This window comes from Adiantum capillus-veneris, chromosome 14, assembly GCF_014529385.1.
Source record: "Adiantum capillus-veneris isolate H3 chromosome 14, ASM1452938v2, whole genome shotgun sequence".
In the NCBI taxonomy this organism is placed as follows: Eukaryota; Viridiplantae; Streptophyta; class Polypodiopsida; order Polypodiales; family Pteridaceae; genus Adiantum; species Adiantum capillus-veneris.
In genome coordinates, this window is record NC_140944.1 from 129,247,387 (window position 1) to 129,261,891 (window position 14,505).

A 14,505-nucleotide genomic window follows, 5' to 3' on the forward strand; every position below is an offset into this window, starting at 1 on the left:
CCTTGTTGCATCAACTGCACACTATGAAATGTGTGTAGAAATGGCCTCCTTTTATAGGCCAAAAGGGCTTCCCTCTCTTATGAGAGATAGCCATGTGTAGCCGCCCTTGTGCGAATAAGTCCAAATCGGACCCTCCAATCCGCCCATGTGTGGCCGCCCTTGAGAAGACAAGTCCGCTTTTGAATTCGGCCACCGGCCATTGACTTCCGACCACCGGCCATCGGCCATTGACTACCGGCCACCGGCCAACCGTCCGGTTGTTTTCTGACCACTTTCCGGCCGCCGTCCGTCCATAATATTCCGGCGAAAAAGAATATTCCGATAAAAAAAAAGTCTCGGGGGCGGAGGCCTTTAAAGTTGGCCCTGATTCTTGTCCGTGAAAATTTTGGTTTCCGGTGAGTGATTTTCCTTCACGCACAATGGCTTCTCCTCATAACGGGGGCCTTACAAATGTGCGCTTTTACCACAGAAAATTACAAGGGTAAATCAGGCTCCATACTTAACAACTCCAAGAAGACTTCATGTATTGGCTAATTATTTGAGCAGATTGGAAACATGAGAGGAAGATTCTGGAGGTGTACCTGATCAACTGCGTGATGCAGAGTTGTTTCTAGTATAGGTGACTAACTAGTCTGGGGACTGGTATGAAGACATGCTTCAGTTTTTGATTGAAGGGGTGTCACCTGAAGCAATGACTAAGGATCAAAGAAAGAGTTTAGCATTAAGAAGCAAATCTTATTTAGTTATTACAGAGGGTTTTGTACAAAAGAGGAATTGATCAAGTGATCAGGAGATGTGTCCTTGAGTTTGAGCAAAGATCGGTACTGGGCAAGAAAAATATTTCAAGCAGGACTTTGGTGGCCAACTGTTATAAAAGATGCTCAGGAATTCAATAAGAACTGTTTGTTATGTCAAAGAGAGGGTATGCCATTGAATGTAGGCAGGATGCCCTTCTAGCCTATATTACCTTTGGAACCATTTCAAAAGTGGAGATTATATTTTGTTGGTCCCATCAAGCCACTTGCAAGGTTTACACAGAATAGGTACATCTTGGTTGCAACTGATTATTGTACAAAATGGGTAGAAGTTGTGGCTTTGAGAGATATTAGAGCAAGGAGTGTGACAAATTTTTGTATAAAAATATTATGACCACGTATGGATGCCCTATCAAGTTGGTTTTTGATCAAGGAGGACAATTCATTAACAAAGTGATCAGTAAACTGACTGAACTACATGTGATCCTGCATAAGAAATCAATTTTGTACTATCGTCAGGCAAATGGACAAGAAGAAAGTACGAATAAGATTTTGATCAAGATAATTAGGAAGTTAGTCAACCAGAACAGGACAGATTGGGATGAGAAGTTGAATTCCAACACTTTGGGATTTTAGGACTACATTTCAAGTGACAACAGGCATGACACCATTCAAGTTGGTGTATGGATTGGAAGCAGTAGTTCCTATGGAATTTTTAGTACCAAGGTTAAGGGTTGCAGTTGAGCAGAAACTGTCTCATGAAGAGTCAATAAACTGCAGAAAGGAAGCATTATTGAAACAGGAGGAAGATAGAATTCAAAGCATGTATATTGCAGAGGTTATCCAACAAAGAAGGCAAGCTTGGATCAAAAGGAACATAAAGTTCAAAAATTTCTTTGCAGTAGATTGGGTGATGGTTTACAATAGCAAGCTGGGACAGAGACCTAGCAAATTGAAACTGAGGTATGTAGGACCATTTCAGATAGTTAAAATTGTGGGGCCTAATAATTTTGCTTTGGACGATGAGTCAGGGCAGTTAATTGCCAAACCAATCAATCATTTTCGACTCAAGCCATTTTTTGGAGAAATAATCAAGCCTCGAGTGGAGCATAAGTTTAATGATGATCCTAACAGCTTATTCATGCGACCTGGTTGACGAAGTGACTATTAGCAAGTGAGCTACAAATTTCCCTCCTCTGCGTTTTTCTGCTATGCTGCGTTCTCCACCTTGCTACATGTCGAGCCTTTGCAATATTTCTGGGGGAGTAGGGTCCAACTCACGCTTGGAGGATGAAGAACCCTTTGTCATGTTACGGCCTCTACGTAAAGCCAAGTACCAATAGGCCATCATCCTTGACTCAAGTTCTAAGGACGAACCTGAGATGCTGACACCTCTCAAAGCTCTGCCAATTGCAAAGGAGGAACCAACATAGGAGTATACTTTTTTGGATTTCAAGTATGATTTGGTAGCTAATGATGACAATGTGCCATGGTTGAGGAGCATAGGGCTATTGGATTTGGCAAGATTATCATGGGTGAGTTGGAGGCAGAATCAGATGCCCATGGTCTAGTTGAAATATTTGTAGACAAATGATGGTTGTATTTTTTCTCAAGATTACCTGACTGAAACACTGATTGCCCAAGTGTTTGATGTGCCTATGCTGAATACAATGAAGTCAGTAAAGCCACAGAGAAGGATGACAAAAGCCTTTGGGCCATCTCAGGGTGATAGGCACTACTACCACCTATCAGGCATGAAAAATTAGGTAAGCAGCAGGTCAGATGGCTTATTGAAAGGGTGTTTTTGTTGGTCAAATCAGAGTACATTAGTAGGGAGAACTATGGTGTACTGCTGGCACCTAAAGGTGGTAGACATATTGGATGGGCCAATATCCTCTTTGACAGAGTCAAATTTGAGATTTACACCAAGCAAGGGAAGAGTTTTCTAACACCAGATCAAATGATTGAAGACTTAGGGTTTGCACAAAGAAAAGAGAAAAGACAAAAATTGCAATATGATAAGAAGTCCTTGCAGATGACAAAGGATGTGGACACACTGATGGCTGCAGGTTATTTAAAGAAAGAATCTTTAGATGTAGTAAAAGTAAAATTAGATCGGGAATTTGGGGATTTGTTTCCTGAGTCTACAATAGAGCCCTCTGATAGACCTGTAGTCCCTGTGTCAGTGAAAACAGGTATCAAACTCAAAAAATTAAAGGGGAAACTTACAACGGAGGTGCCTGTACTTGAAGTTGGGTAATCTACATTTCAAAAGAGTGGCATGTCTAAAGCAAGTTCTCCAAATGTATCTTAAAATGAGATGCAAACTAAATTGGGTGTAGTAAAGGAGTATGTGGAGCAATAGACAATGAATTTTACCTTGTTGAGCAGGGAGAATGAGGGATTTCACAGTGAGTTGAAGTAGATAAAAGAGGGTGCACTAAAGGAAAAGAGACTCAATTTGAAGTGGAAATTTTACACAAGTAGGTCAAGGAGTTGACATATAGCCAAGAGCTCATGCAACATGAGTTATCCTCTTATAAGCAATTAGTAGTGTACAGAGAAAAGAGATCATTTCAAATTTCTCAGTGGAATGATGAGTGGCTAGGTGTGTTGCAAGGGAAGTTAATTGAAATGATAACTTTGAATGCTACACTTGAAAGTAGTGATAGGTTTTTATTGAACAGAGTTAGAACATGCAGAAGAGTGGAAGAAACGATCAAGCAAAATGGCAAAAGAAAAGCTAGATGTAGAGGGCTGGTATTTGGCTTCAGCTAATGTGGATAAATTGAAGACTGAGGTTATGGAGTACATGAAAGGAGTGTGGGAGTAGATCGAACTCAGAATGTATGATGTGTTGAGTATACCATATCAGATTTTTTTCAAAAGAAGAAGCCAAAGAGGAGAATTTGTTTGTGTAGAGGCAGTTATGAGGAATTGCAATTGGAGTTGGAGCAGCAAAAACATCATCAACCTGAACAACTGCATACTCAGAGTGATAGTATAAAGTTGGATAAAACTGAAACTAAAGTTCAAGAACAGCTAACAACAGATGCATTCACAATTCCAATTGCAGTTGCAGATGAAGAAGTAGATGTTGCACGTGGACATCAACAGTTTAAAGATCCATTATTGTCTATTGTGAATGAGATTCTCAGTGGAGAAGATGTTGAGGTTCCAATGAAAGCACCTGAAGATGAGGTGGATGTAGGAATTACTAGAGAGGACAACCCAACTACTAACCAGGATGAAGATGCAAAGGAGCAACAAACTAAACCTGAAGATCAGGTTGATTCTAATCAAGGAATTGTGGGGCCTCACAATGTTTGAAAAATGTTGCTCACCAGGAGTGCCAAGTGTTAGTGCCGACGTGTGAGGACATTTACTTTTTGATTTTAACTAAGGTCTTAGCTTTAAGCCTTAGGGGTTTGTTTACACAAGGACTTTATGACTAGGTAGTTTCGGACATACGAATGGGCAAATGGCGTGTAGTGGTTTTTACAAGTAACCAATGTTAGTTGACAGTTGGTTCTCTTAGTGTTTTATGTTGTTTTTAAGAATGTAATGGACATCAATGATGAATACAAGGTAGCGCAATAATTTCTCTTGCTTAGCCATGGTCTCTTGTGTTCACACAGTTTGCAATTTTCATGGTCTAATGTGCAGTCACCTGTAGTCAATTCCCTATATTTAATATATGGTTTGCATTGAAATTCTGTTACGGCTATAAACTCCTAGTAGTCTTCTATTGCGAATGATGTCAGATAAGGCCCTTTTGAAGAAAGTTACTAACTGGGGAATTAGCTGGGGTTTGTTAGGCTTTAGTTGAGTCATGCATCAAGTAGAAGCAGATAATGATTCACACAACACACAAAAGATAACAGTGGCAAATGCGACTTTGGTCACCTTGATGTAGGAGCAAAAAAAGTCCCCAACGAAGAAGAGCAGACACAAAAGGTAGTGTAATGGAAATGGATTATGAACATTGAGAATAGAGGAATAAAGAAAAATGTTGTGAGAACATTTTGAGAAAATAGAGGGTGAACTTGATTAGAGGTAGCAACATAACCAATATACTTTTAACTTGGCATGAACATTACTTTGCAAGAGAGATAATTAAATAACTTGACAACAGTTAAGGACTGGATTTATGTGGAGCCAGTCCCCCCTCCAAAAGGCTTTTGTATTATAGTTTCTCCCATAAAGAGAGACTTGGTACAATACAAGCTTTGTGTTCCTTGAAACCTTGATGGTGCAATGAAGATAGAGAGATTCATGAACCACAATTATGCCCATAACTTAGCTAATTGTTGAAACATTTAACTTATCCCCGGCCTCAGTCCCACGACCTCGAACACCTTCGAAGGTGGAGAGAGCTAGCAGAGAATGAGGGTAGGGAAGAGGAAGTAGAAGAACTCTTACGAGAAAGAAATAGTTCCTCACTTATCATCACTCTTGTTGCTTAGCATAGTAATGATGATAAAGAATATGGAAAGATTAAGCATTGAAGCATGGCTCTTGGTTGGATTTGCATTCCATAGCCAAGAGTGTTGGTGTAGGTTCTCAACTTCTCAACAAGAGTGTTGGTGTAGGCTCTCAACTTCTCAACAAGCTTGGAGAAGAAGTTGAAGTTCTTGCACTTAGCACTTCACACAATGAGTGTGTGTGTTGGTGTATATCTTGCAACCAAGCCCCTCTTTTAGCTCATGATTGTAGCTCATTGGATTTTTGAAGCCTAGCCAATCACAAGCCTTGGTCATAACTAGCAATAGATAGAGCCTTTCGACAAGTGTCCTCCTTTCCTCTTTGAGAGAGAGGGATTGGAAAAAGCTTAAACAATTAACTTAATTGATCTAAATTCTCATTGGGCCTCTCTAAGGGTCAACTAATAGGCTTTAGACATGCTATGGGGCCAACTTATATAGGGCCTTGACATGTGTCCTATTTTGCCTCTTTGAGCAAGGGGTGCCCCTTGGGTGAGGGGAGGGTCATTCTCTCTCATCCCCTACTTGTGTCACGTGCCCCTTCCTTTATAGGCATGCTTTTGACTTTCAAGAACCTCAAGCACCTTGGCCCCCAAGTACCTTAAGCACCTCAAGCACCTTAGTAAACATGCATGGGTTTAGCAAGAGCATGGGCTCTCTCTCTTTCGTGCCCCTAGCTTCAAGGGCTTTCCCCCTTCTTGTAGGGATTGGCTTTGACCTAAATCACATGCCATCTTCTTGTGAGCACTTGCTGGGATGAAACCATCTCCTTTTGGCCCCGTGTTGAGCTTGGTCTAAAAACACATATCTATATTCTAGCTCGTGTTTCCCTTTTATCTTCCCATATTAAATGATCAATTTAGCATGAGAAAATCATTTGGGTAAAGCTAGATATTAGATTTTATGACATTACCTCTCCCTTGAAACCATAATCGTCCTTGGCTATGAGGTAGAGAAGATAAAGTCTTGGTCATTAGTGCATTTTTCATAGTGGGTAGAGGATACCTTTTTACCCTATGACATTATTGTAGACTGGATGACTAATCCATTTGGAACTTGAGAGACATAGCTACCGCAAGCATGTTTGCTCTTTATTCCATCATAGTTCCAAAGTAGAGTGACAAATTCTACTTGGTCTTTGAGAGACGTCGTCACCACAAACTTGATCTTAAGCATGCATACTACCTAAATTTGTGCACAATAAAAAGAGAACTAGTCTTATATATAGAAACATTTACAATTTCTTAGTCTAATGTAGCATTGTAAGCATTGACAAGGTTCATATTATCCTTAAGCGGTATTTCTTTCATCCATCTAGCATCTTCAAAAGAATAATTTTTTAACTTAATAAGATAGCGTTGTCAGGAGTTTTTTGGAGCAGGGGATTGCGCATATGTTTATACCCATGCATGGTGCATCGAATAAAGGTTTGCCCGTTTTCCATAGCCAGGTGGTTATGTGGGGCCCACATGTGTACAGGTAGGACAACATGTACATAGTGCATCGATTTTCACTATCACCAGTACCAGTGTGTTTTTTCTACAATAATGAGGAGTTTCTAGTGCGTAAACCTTCTCGCGAAAGCTATCCGCGGGCCAACGACATGAGGTAAGCACGTGCGTCAGGTGGCATCTAGTGGCGTCAGGCCGAATGGGGTCAATACTTGCATGTGGAGAAGTACGGGCATAATGTGGGTGTTTCCTTGTGATAATTATGCAGAAAGATCATCATGAGGACCAATTTTTGGGGCCACTTCACGTGGTGGCAGGATGCATTATTTAAAAGAAATGAGTGCTAGGGGGGTGGATGATGCAAAAAGGTGACAACTATGCACTGCGAGGTCAGTTTTTGGCCTGTTCGAGGTCCGTTTGAGGTCATCTAAAAGGCCAAGGGTGCCCAACTAATAAAGCTAAGTGTGGGAACTGAAAAAACAGAGAGAAGACCAGAAAAAACGTGGAGAAGAGAGGAGGAACAACCGCAAGTGTGTTTTTGCTGTTTTTGGAGCATTTTTTGGCCCTAAACTGCTTATCTGAGGTCAGATTTGAGCACTGTGACATTGTAGGGTGGGGTTTTTGGGCGTTCCGAATGCAATGGAGCTATCCATTTTGCCAAATTCCTCACAGATTTTCTGCTGTTTTTCTGTGTAATCTTCTCCGATGAGTGAAGCCTCTACTTCCCACTCCGTCTGTGTGTTTCCTCTCTCGGCCAGGCTGGTTGTGTAAGCCGAGTGGTGCCCCATAATGTGTGTGTGTATCATCCCAAGAGTGTGTGTTGGGTCATTATAGAGGCTTTGTGTGTGTTTTCATCCGGCTGACATTCTTTTGGAGCCCCCACGGAGGATCTTCTTCGAGTACCTTCTGCTTCGAGCTTCAAGCTTCGAGATTCAGGATTACAGGTTGCAGACTACAGGTTACAGGTTATAGGGACAGGTATAGGTACAAGTGATTCACACAGGTACATGTAGCTGGAGTACAGTGATATACTAGCAGTGGTGTCACTTGCAATTGTTGTGGGTATGCATCATTTGGTGCCTGTTTGAGCGCATTGTCTGCTGGATTGTACGTTACTTGTGGAAAATGCCATTGTATACATTTGTGGAGCCATACTTAGTTTTATTTGGCAGTCCCAGCCATTTCTGAGACTTGGTATGGAAGATAGTCATTTTTGAGACTTGACTATACGCGATTTGCATTAGCCTTCGTGTGAGGGTCGATAGCGTGAGGTTTTATTGAGCTGGGGGATTCTCAAATGTGGAGATCCTTTCGGTGATACAGGTAGCTGGAGCACCCTTTTTGTGACCTTGCCATAGGCTATGTACTAGTGAGTCATATTTGATGCTTGTGTTATATTGTTGAGAGTTTATGCATACATATACAGTCTATATTTTGGGTTCTTACTGCTCTACTTCTGGGGGAACTCTGCCAAAATTTTTCCAAATTGTGATGGCTGGTTTTTTGGTCTTTTGAGCGATTTATGCTGTTATGCTGCTGAAATTTTGGCAAAATCAGAGGATAAGACAGGTGTGCTTTCTTGGGAGCTTCATGGTTGGCTTTAATGGATGATCAAAATGAACCTCAATTCACTCCTTTTCATGTAACTCAAAGAATCAAGATAAATGTTCATGTGTCTAGGAAGATTTTTTTCCAGTAGCGCATAGTCTTTATGTTCGGGCCAAGAAGATTACGAGAGATCCTGGAATGTCCTTTGCCTGTTGTAATTCCGATGATTAACTATGAAAACTCATTTGATGTGCATGTGTTTGTCCTTATCTAAAGCTTGAGCTCCATTGAAGTTTTTGGGAACTGAGTCAGTCAAATAGTTTGGGTTCTTGTACGTGTGTTTGAAGGGTTCCTCAAAGCACAGTAGCTTGGGTAGCCATGGCTTTCTCTTATCCGGAATTTCATGGAAGAACTGGTGAAGATGCGGAATACTTTCTGGAGCAGGTCGAGGTGGCATGCATAAGAAACAATATGTGTGATCAGGACAAGATTTTGAGGCTATTTGGATTGCTTTTGAAAGATGAGGCCCGTGTTTGGTTTAGGGATTTGGAAGCTAAAGAAGCAGTGTATTCTTCTTATGGTTTGAGTCTTGACAAGTTTGTAGAAGCTTTTTTAGAGCGTTTCCAGGTTTTTGAAGATACAAATGCAGTATGGAATGAGCTCAATGCTCTTAAGCAAGGTTCTTGTCAAGGTGTCGATGCTTATATACAAGTTTTTACAGATTTATGGACTTGTTCATGTGTTGCTCTTACGGATGAGACCCCCCCTTGTTCATTGAAGAAAAGTTTTTTTGTTGATGGTTTGTCACCTTGGTTGTGGTTTGAGGTTAATTTGAAGAGGCTCGAGTCTTTTGAAGATGTAGTATGCATTGCAAAGCACAAGGAATGGAAGTTTAAGTGTCTTGAGGAACATGGTATCAGTACAGGTACGCATGTGCAAGATGGATTTGACATGGAAGATGAAGTTAAGACTAAGCAGGTGAAAAGTAGCCTATCCTATGATGTTTCTCGTTTCTTCCCAAGGTCTATTGTGAAGCGTAAAGAGGTCTTGCAGGTTGACAGGTTTATGGAAGAGACTAAAGAGGTGAGTAATGCTTTGGATACAGGATTGAAAAGTCTTGAAGAGGATGCATTGGCTACTTGTGTACCTTGTGATTCTGGGTGTGAGTGTGAGGTTGAGGTTATTGATTATGAGCACGTATCTTTGGATACTAGTTCCTTGGAAATTAGGGAAGAGGGCAAGGTTGAGAGCCATTTTGTGGATTTGTTGGATGTGGAGTCTATTTTGAAGCCATATGTTGATGGATGTGCAGTAATTGAATTGATTTGTGAGCATGATTGTGGTTTAGAGCAGGGATCTGTATTCTTGGAGACTGATGAACCCATGCTAGAAGCTATGGATAGTGGTGATAGACATGATTATGATGTGGATGAAGTTATGTGTGATGATGAGTATGCTTATGATGATGAGAAGGGGTTTGGCATATATGAGTCCAATCTCAGCTATGTGGATGCTTATGCTAGGGATATGTGTACTGCGGGGATACTTTTGTGGTTTGGATATCAACAACTTTACCTTCACACAATGCTTTTAGCTACTTGGGTGCATGATTGGCAGGTTGTTGCTATGGCTGGTGAAGACAAGATGCCAGGTGATGAGTCACTTGAGTTGTCTCTATCAGTTGGGTTGAATGTGGCATGCAATATCTATGCTTTTGGAACTCCAGACAGGGAGGATGTGTTAGTTGGATATGTCTATGGTGCATTTTGGTTGATTGTTGAAAAATGTAGGTGTGGTGTTATGATGCTTCTTGTGAATCAGGCGATATGCCTTTGGCGTTTTGATCTAGGTGGAATGAGCATCTACTAGTGCTGCTGTTGAGCATGAATGCTCTAGCAAGCTAGGGGGTGGGCAAATTATGTCAGGAGTTTTTTGGAGCAAGGGATTGCGCATATGTTCATACCCATGCATGGTGCATCGAATAAAGGTTTGCCCGTTTTCCATAGCCAGGTGGTTATGTGGGGCCCACATGTGTACAGGTAGGACAACATGTACCTAGTGCATCTATTTTCACTATCACCAGTACCAGTGTGTTTTTTCTACAATAATGAGAAGTTTCTAGCGCGTAAAAATTTTCGAGGAAGCTATCTGCGGGCCGATGACATGAGGTAAGAAGGTGTGTCAGATGGCATCTAGTGGCGTCAGGTCGAATGGGGTCAATACTTGCATGTGGAGAAGTACGGGGACAACGTGGGTGTTTCCTTGTGATAATTATGCAGAAAGTTAATCATGAGGACCAATTTTTGGGTCCACTTCATGTGGTGGTGGGATGCATTATTGAAAAGAAATGAGTGCCAGGTGTGCGGATGATGCAAAAAGGTGATAACTATGCACTACGAGGTCAGTTTTTGGCCTGTTCGGGGTCCCTTTGAGGTCATCTAAAAGGCCAAGGGTTCCCAACTAATAAAGCTAAGTGTGGGAACTGAAAAAACTGAGAGAAGACCAGAAAAAACGTGGAGAAGATAGGAGGAACAGCCGCAAGTGTGTTTTTGCTGTGTTTGGAGCATTTTTTGGCCCTAAACTGCTCATCCGAGGTCGGATTTGAGCATTGTGACATTGTAGGGTGGGGTTTTTGGGTGTTGCAGACGCAATGGCACTATCCAGTTTGCCAAATTCCTCATAGATTTTCTGCTATTTTTCTGTGTAATCTTCTCCGGTGAGTGAAGCCTTTGCTTAACTTTGTGGTTGTATCTGGTGAATTTCCTCAATACTGTGTAAACTATTTGCCCCATTGGTGTTGGGCTGAGCTTCATTGAGTCTAAACAACAACAATTTGCCTCTTTTGAGCTGAATTGAGAGTGTGTGTGTGAGTGTTGAGTGGGCAAGTGAAAAATCTCTCTCTTCTCACTTCGTCTGTGTGTTTCCTGTCTCGGCCAGGCTGGTTTTGTAAGCCGAGTGGTGCCCCATAATGTGTGTGTCGGGTCATTATAGAGGCGTTGTGTGTGTTTACATCCCACTCACAGCGTCAGATAATCTTACCATGCGGTGGCACCTTGTCCTCATGCCAAAGGATAGCTTCGGGTTGTGGCACCTCTTCTTGATCTTCGATCTCTCGAGGGCCTTCAATAATTGGTTCTGTTGGTGGCTCTCCTTTGCAGTTCTTAAGTAGGCTCACAAGAAAAGCATTGTGTATGAGCCAATGGTTGGATAACTTAAGCTTATAAGCCATTTCATTGATTGGATTCAAGATTTGAAAGGGAACATAATATCTTTTTGCTAGTTTAGCATATACTTCTAATGGCCCATAGAATTTTTTCACGCTGTTTACCTCAATCGAGCCTTGGGAAACTTGAGTAAGACCCAATCATTTTCTTTAAACATTAAGTCACTTTGTGCTTATCAGTAGAGCAACTTTTTGCCTTTATTGAGAGATGGATATAGCCTCCTTGATCTATTGGAAAGATTCTTGTACGTCATGTCATAAAAACTAATATCTAATTCTCCTAAATGATTCTCTCATGTTAAACTGATCATTTAATATGGGGAAGTGCCAGAGGAGAAAAAGCTAGAATATTGGTTAAGCTAGCAGACCACAGTAGGGATCCAAAGGGGGGGGCATCTGCAAAAGAGCAATGTGCAACAATGGGCTTAAAAGACCCTAAGGTTCAGCCCATTAAGACTTCAAAAATGCTAAGGTTCCAAAATTCAAAGTTTGTGTCCAAAGGTCAAACATTAGGGAAATTGGATGCTTTGTTTGTGTCCCAAAAGTGTTCATGCATCCCTACATAGGAGGGGGCGAACCCTAGTTGTAGGAGATGAGAGAGAAACTCACACACACACACACACAAGCTCCCTTTACACAAAGGGAATGAGGGACACATGTCAGCTCCCTAGCCCATATGCCCACAAGGTGTACTCTAATCCTATTGGATGGCCTTGGAGGTGGACCAATGAGAATTAGGCTAGAGTAAATCTAGTTTAATCAATTTAAAAACACTTAATAAAAGAACCAATATAAGAATTAAGCTCTCTAGAAGACTATTGGACAGTCTCCCAAGAAGTCCAATGAGCATACACAACCCAATGGCTTGCCTGATTCCTATTGGCTAGGAGGCAAAGGGGTCCAATGAGATTTTAGTTGCATTTATTAATTACCTAAAGCTCTCACAAAAGGGAAAAGGGGGACACATGTCAGAAGGATATCACTTATGCTCTTGAAATCCTATTGGCTAAGCCTGTGGAGGTCCAATGAGGTGCTAGCAAGAGCAATTAGCAAGAGGGATCAACAAAGAGAGAGAGAGAGAGAGAGAGAGAGAGGGGGGGGGGGGGGGGGGGGGGGGCTGATTTTTCAAGGGAATTATCGACAAACACACTCACACAAGCTCATGTGTAGATTAAGAAGACTCTCTCTCTCTTCTCAAGCTTTAACGGAAAGCTTATCACCTACTCCAAGCTTGTGAGAAGGGAGGCCTACACCAACAACTCTTGGCTTTGTGATGAAAATCCAACCAAGAGCCAAGATTCAATGCATGCTCATCTCCTCTACCATGCTAATTACTAAAGCTAAGCTATGCTAATATGAGTGATTATGTGAGGAGATGTATATCTTTCTCGTAAGACTACTCCTTCTTCCTCTCAATCTACTCTCATACCCCGCTAGCTCTCACCATCTTCAAGACCGTGAGGGAATTGATGTTGTGTTTCATAAGTGTTTTGATTAGTGCTTGAAGTTACCATCTTCATTGCACTAGCTAGTATTTAAGGAACAGAAAGAACTGTATTGTAAAATGTCTCTCTTGATGGGAGAAACCATAATACAAAGGCTTTTGGAGGGGTGACCGGCTCCATGCAAATCTAGTCATCAACTGTTGTCAATTGCTTAATTTCTCTATCTTTTGAAGTATTGTTCATGCTATCTAACTAGGTGTTATACTTTTTGTTGCTCTCTCCACCCAAGCACTCTTGTTATTCTCATTAGGAATCTATTCTAATGAAATGCTCACTATGTTCATGCTATTTTCCGCTACACACAAGTTACTAGGCCATTAAATGCTACATTGGGATCAGAGAACAATGTTTCTCTTTTATTGCTCAAGAAGGGAGGTCCTCAAGCTAGCTATAAATGGTTGGTATTATTAATTGCATGTGAGTAAGTAGAATAGGGATTTTCCAGCCTTGCAGGCCGCCTGCCTTTGTGTAGTTAACGGGGCATCACTGTTGAGAGCTATGGTCTTCATAGTGGAGTCCTACGGGGATTTCCTATGGCTTAACCACTATTGAGCTATTAGAAGCTTGACAGAAGCTGGTGCTATTTTGGTGTTGAACGACCCTCTCTTCTATTTTTTGCAATCAATGGTATTCGAGCCATGGGTACAGTAGCTTGAGTGCTTTTTCTAAAGGGGTAAAGAGGAGTAGAAACTAGGGCTTGAAGTGCCAAAGTACACCTAAAAAGTTTCCACCTAAAATTTGTTAGAATGGCTAACAATACTAAAGAGAGTGAAATTAATGTTGATAACTTTGATCTTGCTAATGAGAAGGCTATTAATGATGCCCCTATGCTTGTTAACTACCTTGTTTCTAGGCTTCAACAAGCTATGGGTAATCCATCCCTTCAAAGTGAAGTGCAATGGTAGCTTTGTGCTCATGGGATTCTTCAAGCTCCCCACCATGACGAGAGAGCACCTAGGAAGCCTCCTTGTGAGACTTCCAAAAGAGGCCTCTCTCCGATTCGGGAAGAAGAAGAGGATCCATATGAAGGGCTTAGAAATTTGCTCCTTGATGACGCATCTCCTTCTCAAAGGAAAATTCAAGAGCCTCCACCGAAGGAACAAGAAAGAAGTGAGTCTCTTGCCACCTTCGTGGAGATGGCTCCATGAAGACGGCGGGCTAACGCTCTCCATCACCTCCCAAACAGAGAAGACCGTCGCATACTTCTCCACACTCTACTTCAAAGAAGGATGACAAAAAGCTAGAGAAGAAAAAGGTGAGAAAGAGGACACACTCTTCTCCATCTTCTTCATCCTCTTCCTCCTATGAAAGTGATGGTGAAGACAAAGAAGATCAAGGAAAAAAAGAGGTCACCCTCTTCTCCATATTCCTCAAATTCTTCACCTTGTGAAGAAAGTGATGGTGCAACCTTTGAACCATCAAAAAGAAGAGGCCATAGGAAATCCTATGCCACGTGGAAGAGGTTGTCCAAGCTCAAGAAGTTCAAAGAGCAAGGAAAGAGCATCTCTTTCCTTACCTATGATGGCACCTTTGGTGCTA

At 41.5% G+C, this 14,505-nt stretch overlaps 1 protein-coding gene across 1 annotated transcript; it reads left to right on the plus strand.

The window, feature by feature from the left end:
* Positions 1-1,416: 1,416 nt before the first annotated feature.
* On the plus strand, positions 1,417-1,911 carry LOC147443111 (uncharacterized). Its single transcript, XM_086529478.1, has one exon. It carries the CDS (start codon positions 1,417-1,419, stop codon positions 1,909-1,911), a length of 495 nt encoding a protein of 164 aa, XP_086385604.1.
* Positions 1,912-14,505: the final 12,594 nt, after the last annotated feature.

Coding starts and splice junctions, on each gene's coding strand:
- LOC147443111 (XM_086529478.1), top strand. CDS start 1,417: ATGACACCATTCAAGTTGGTGTATGGATTGGAAGCAGTAGTTCCTATG.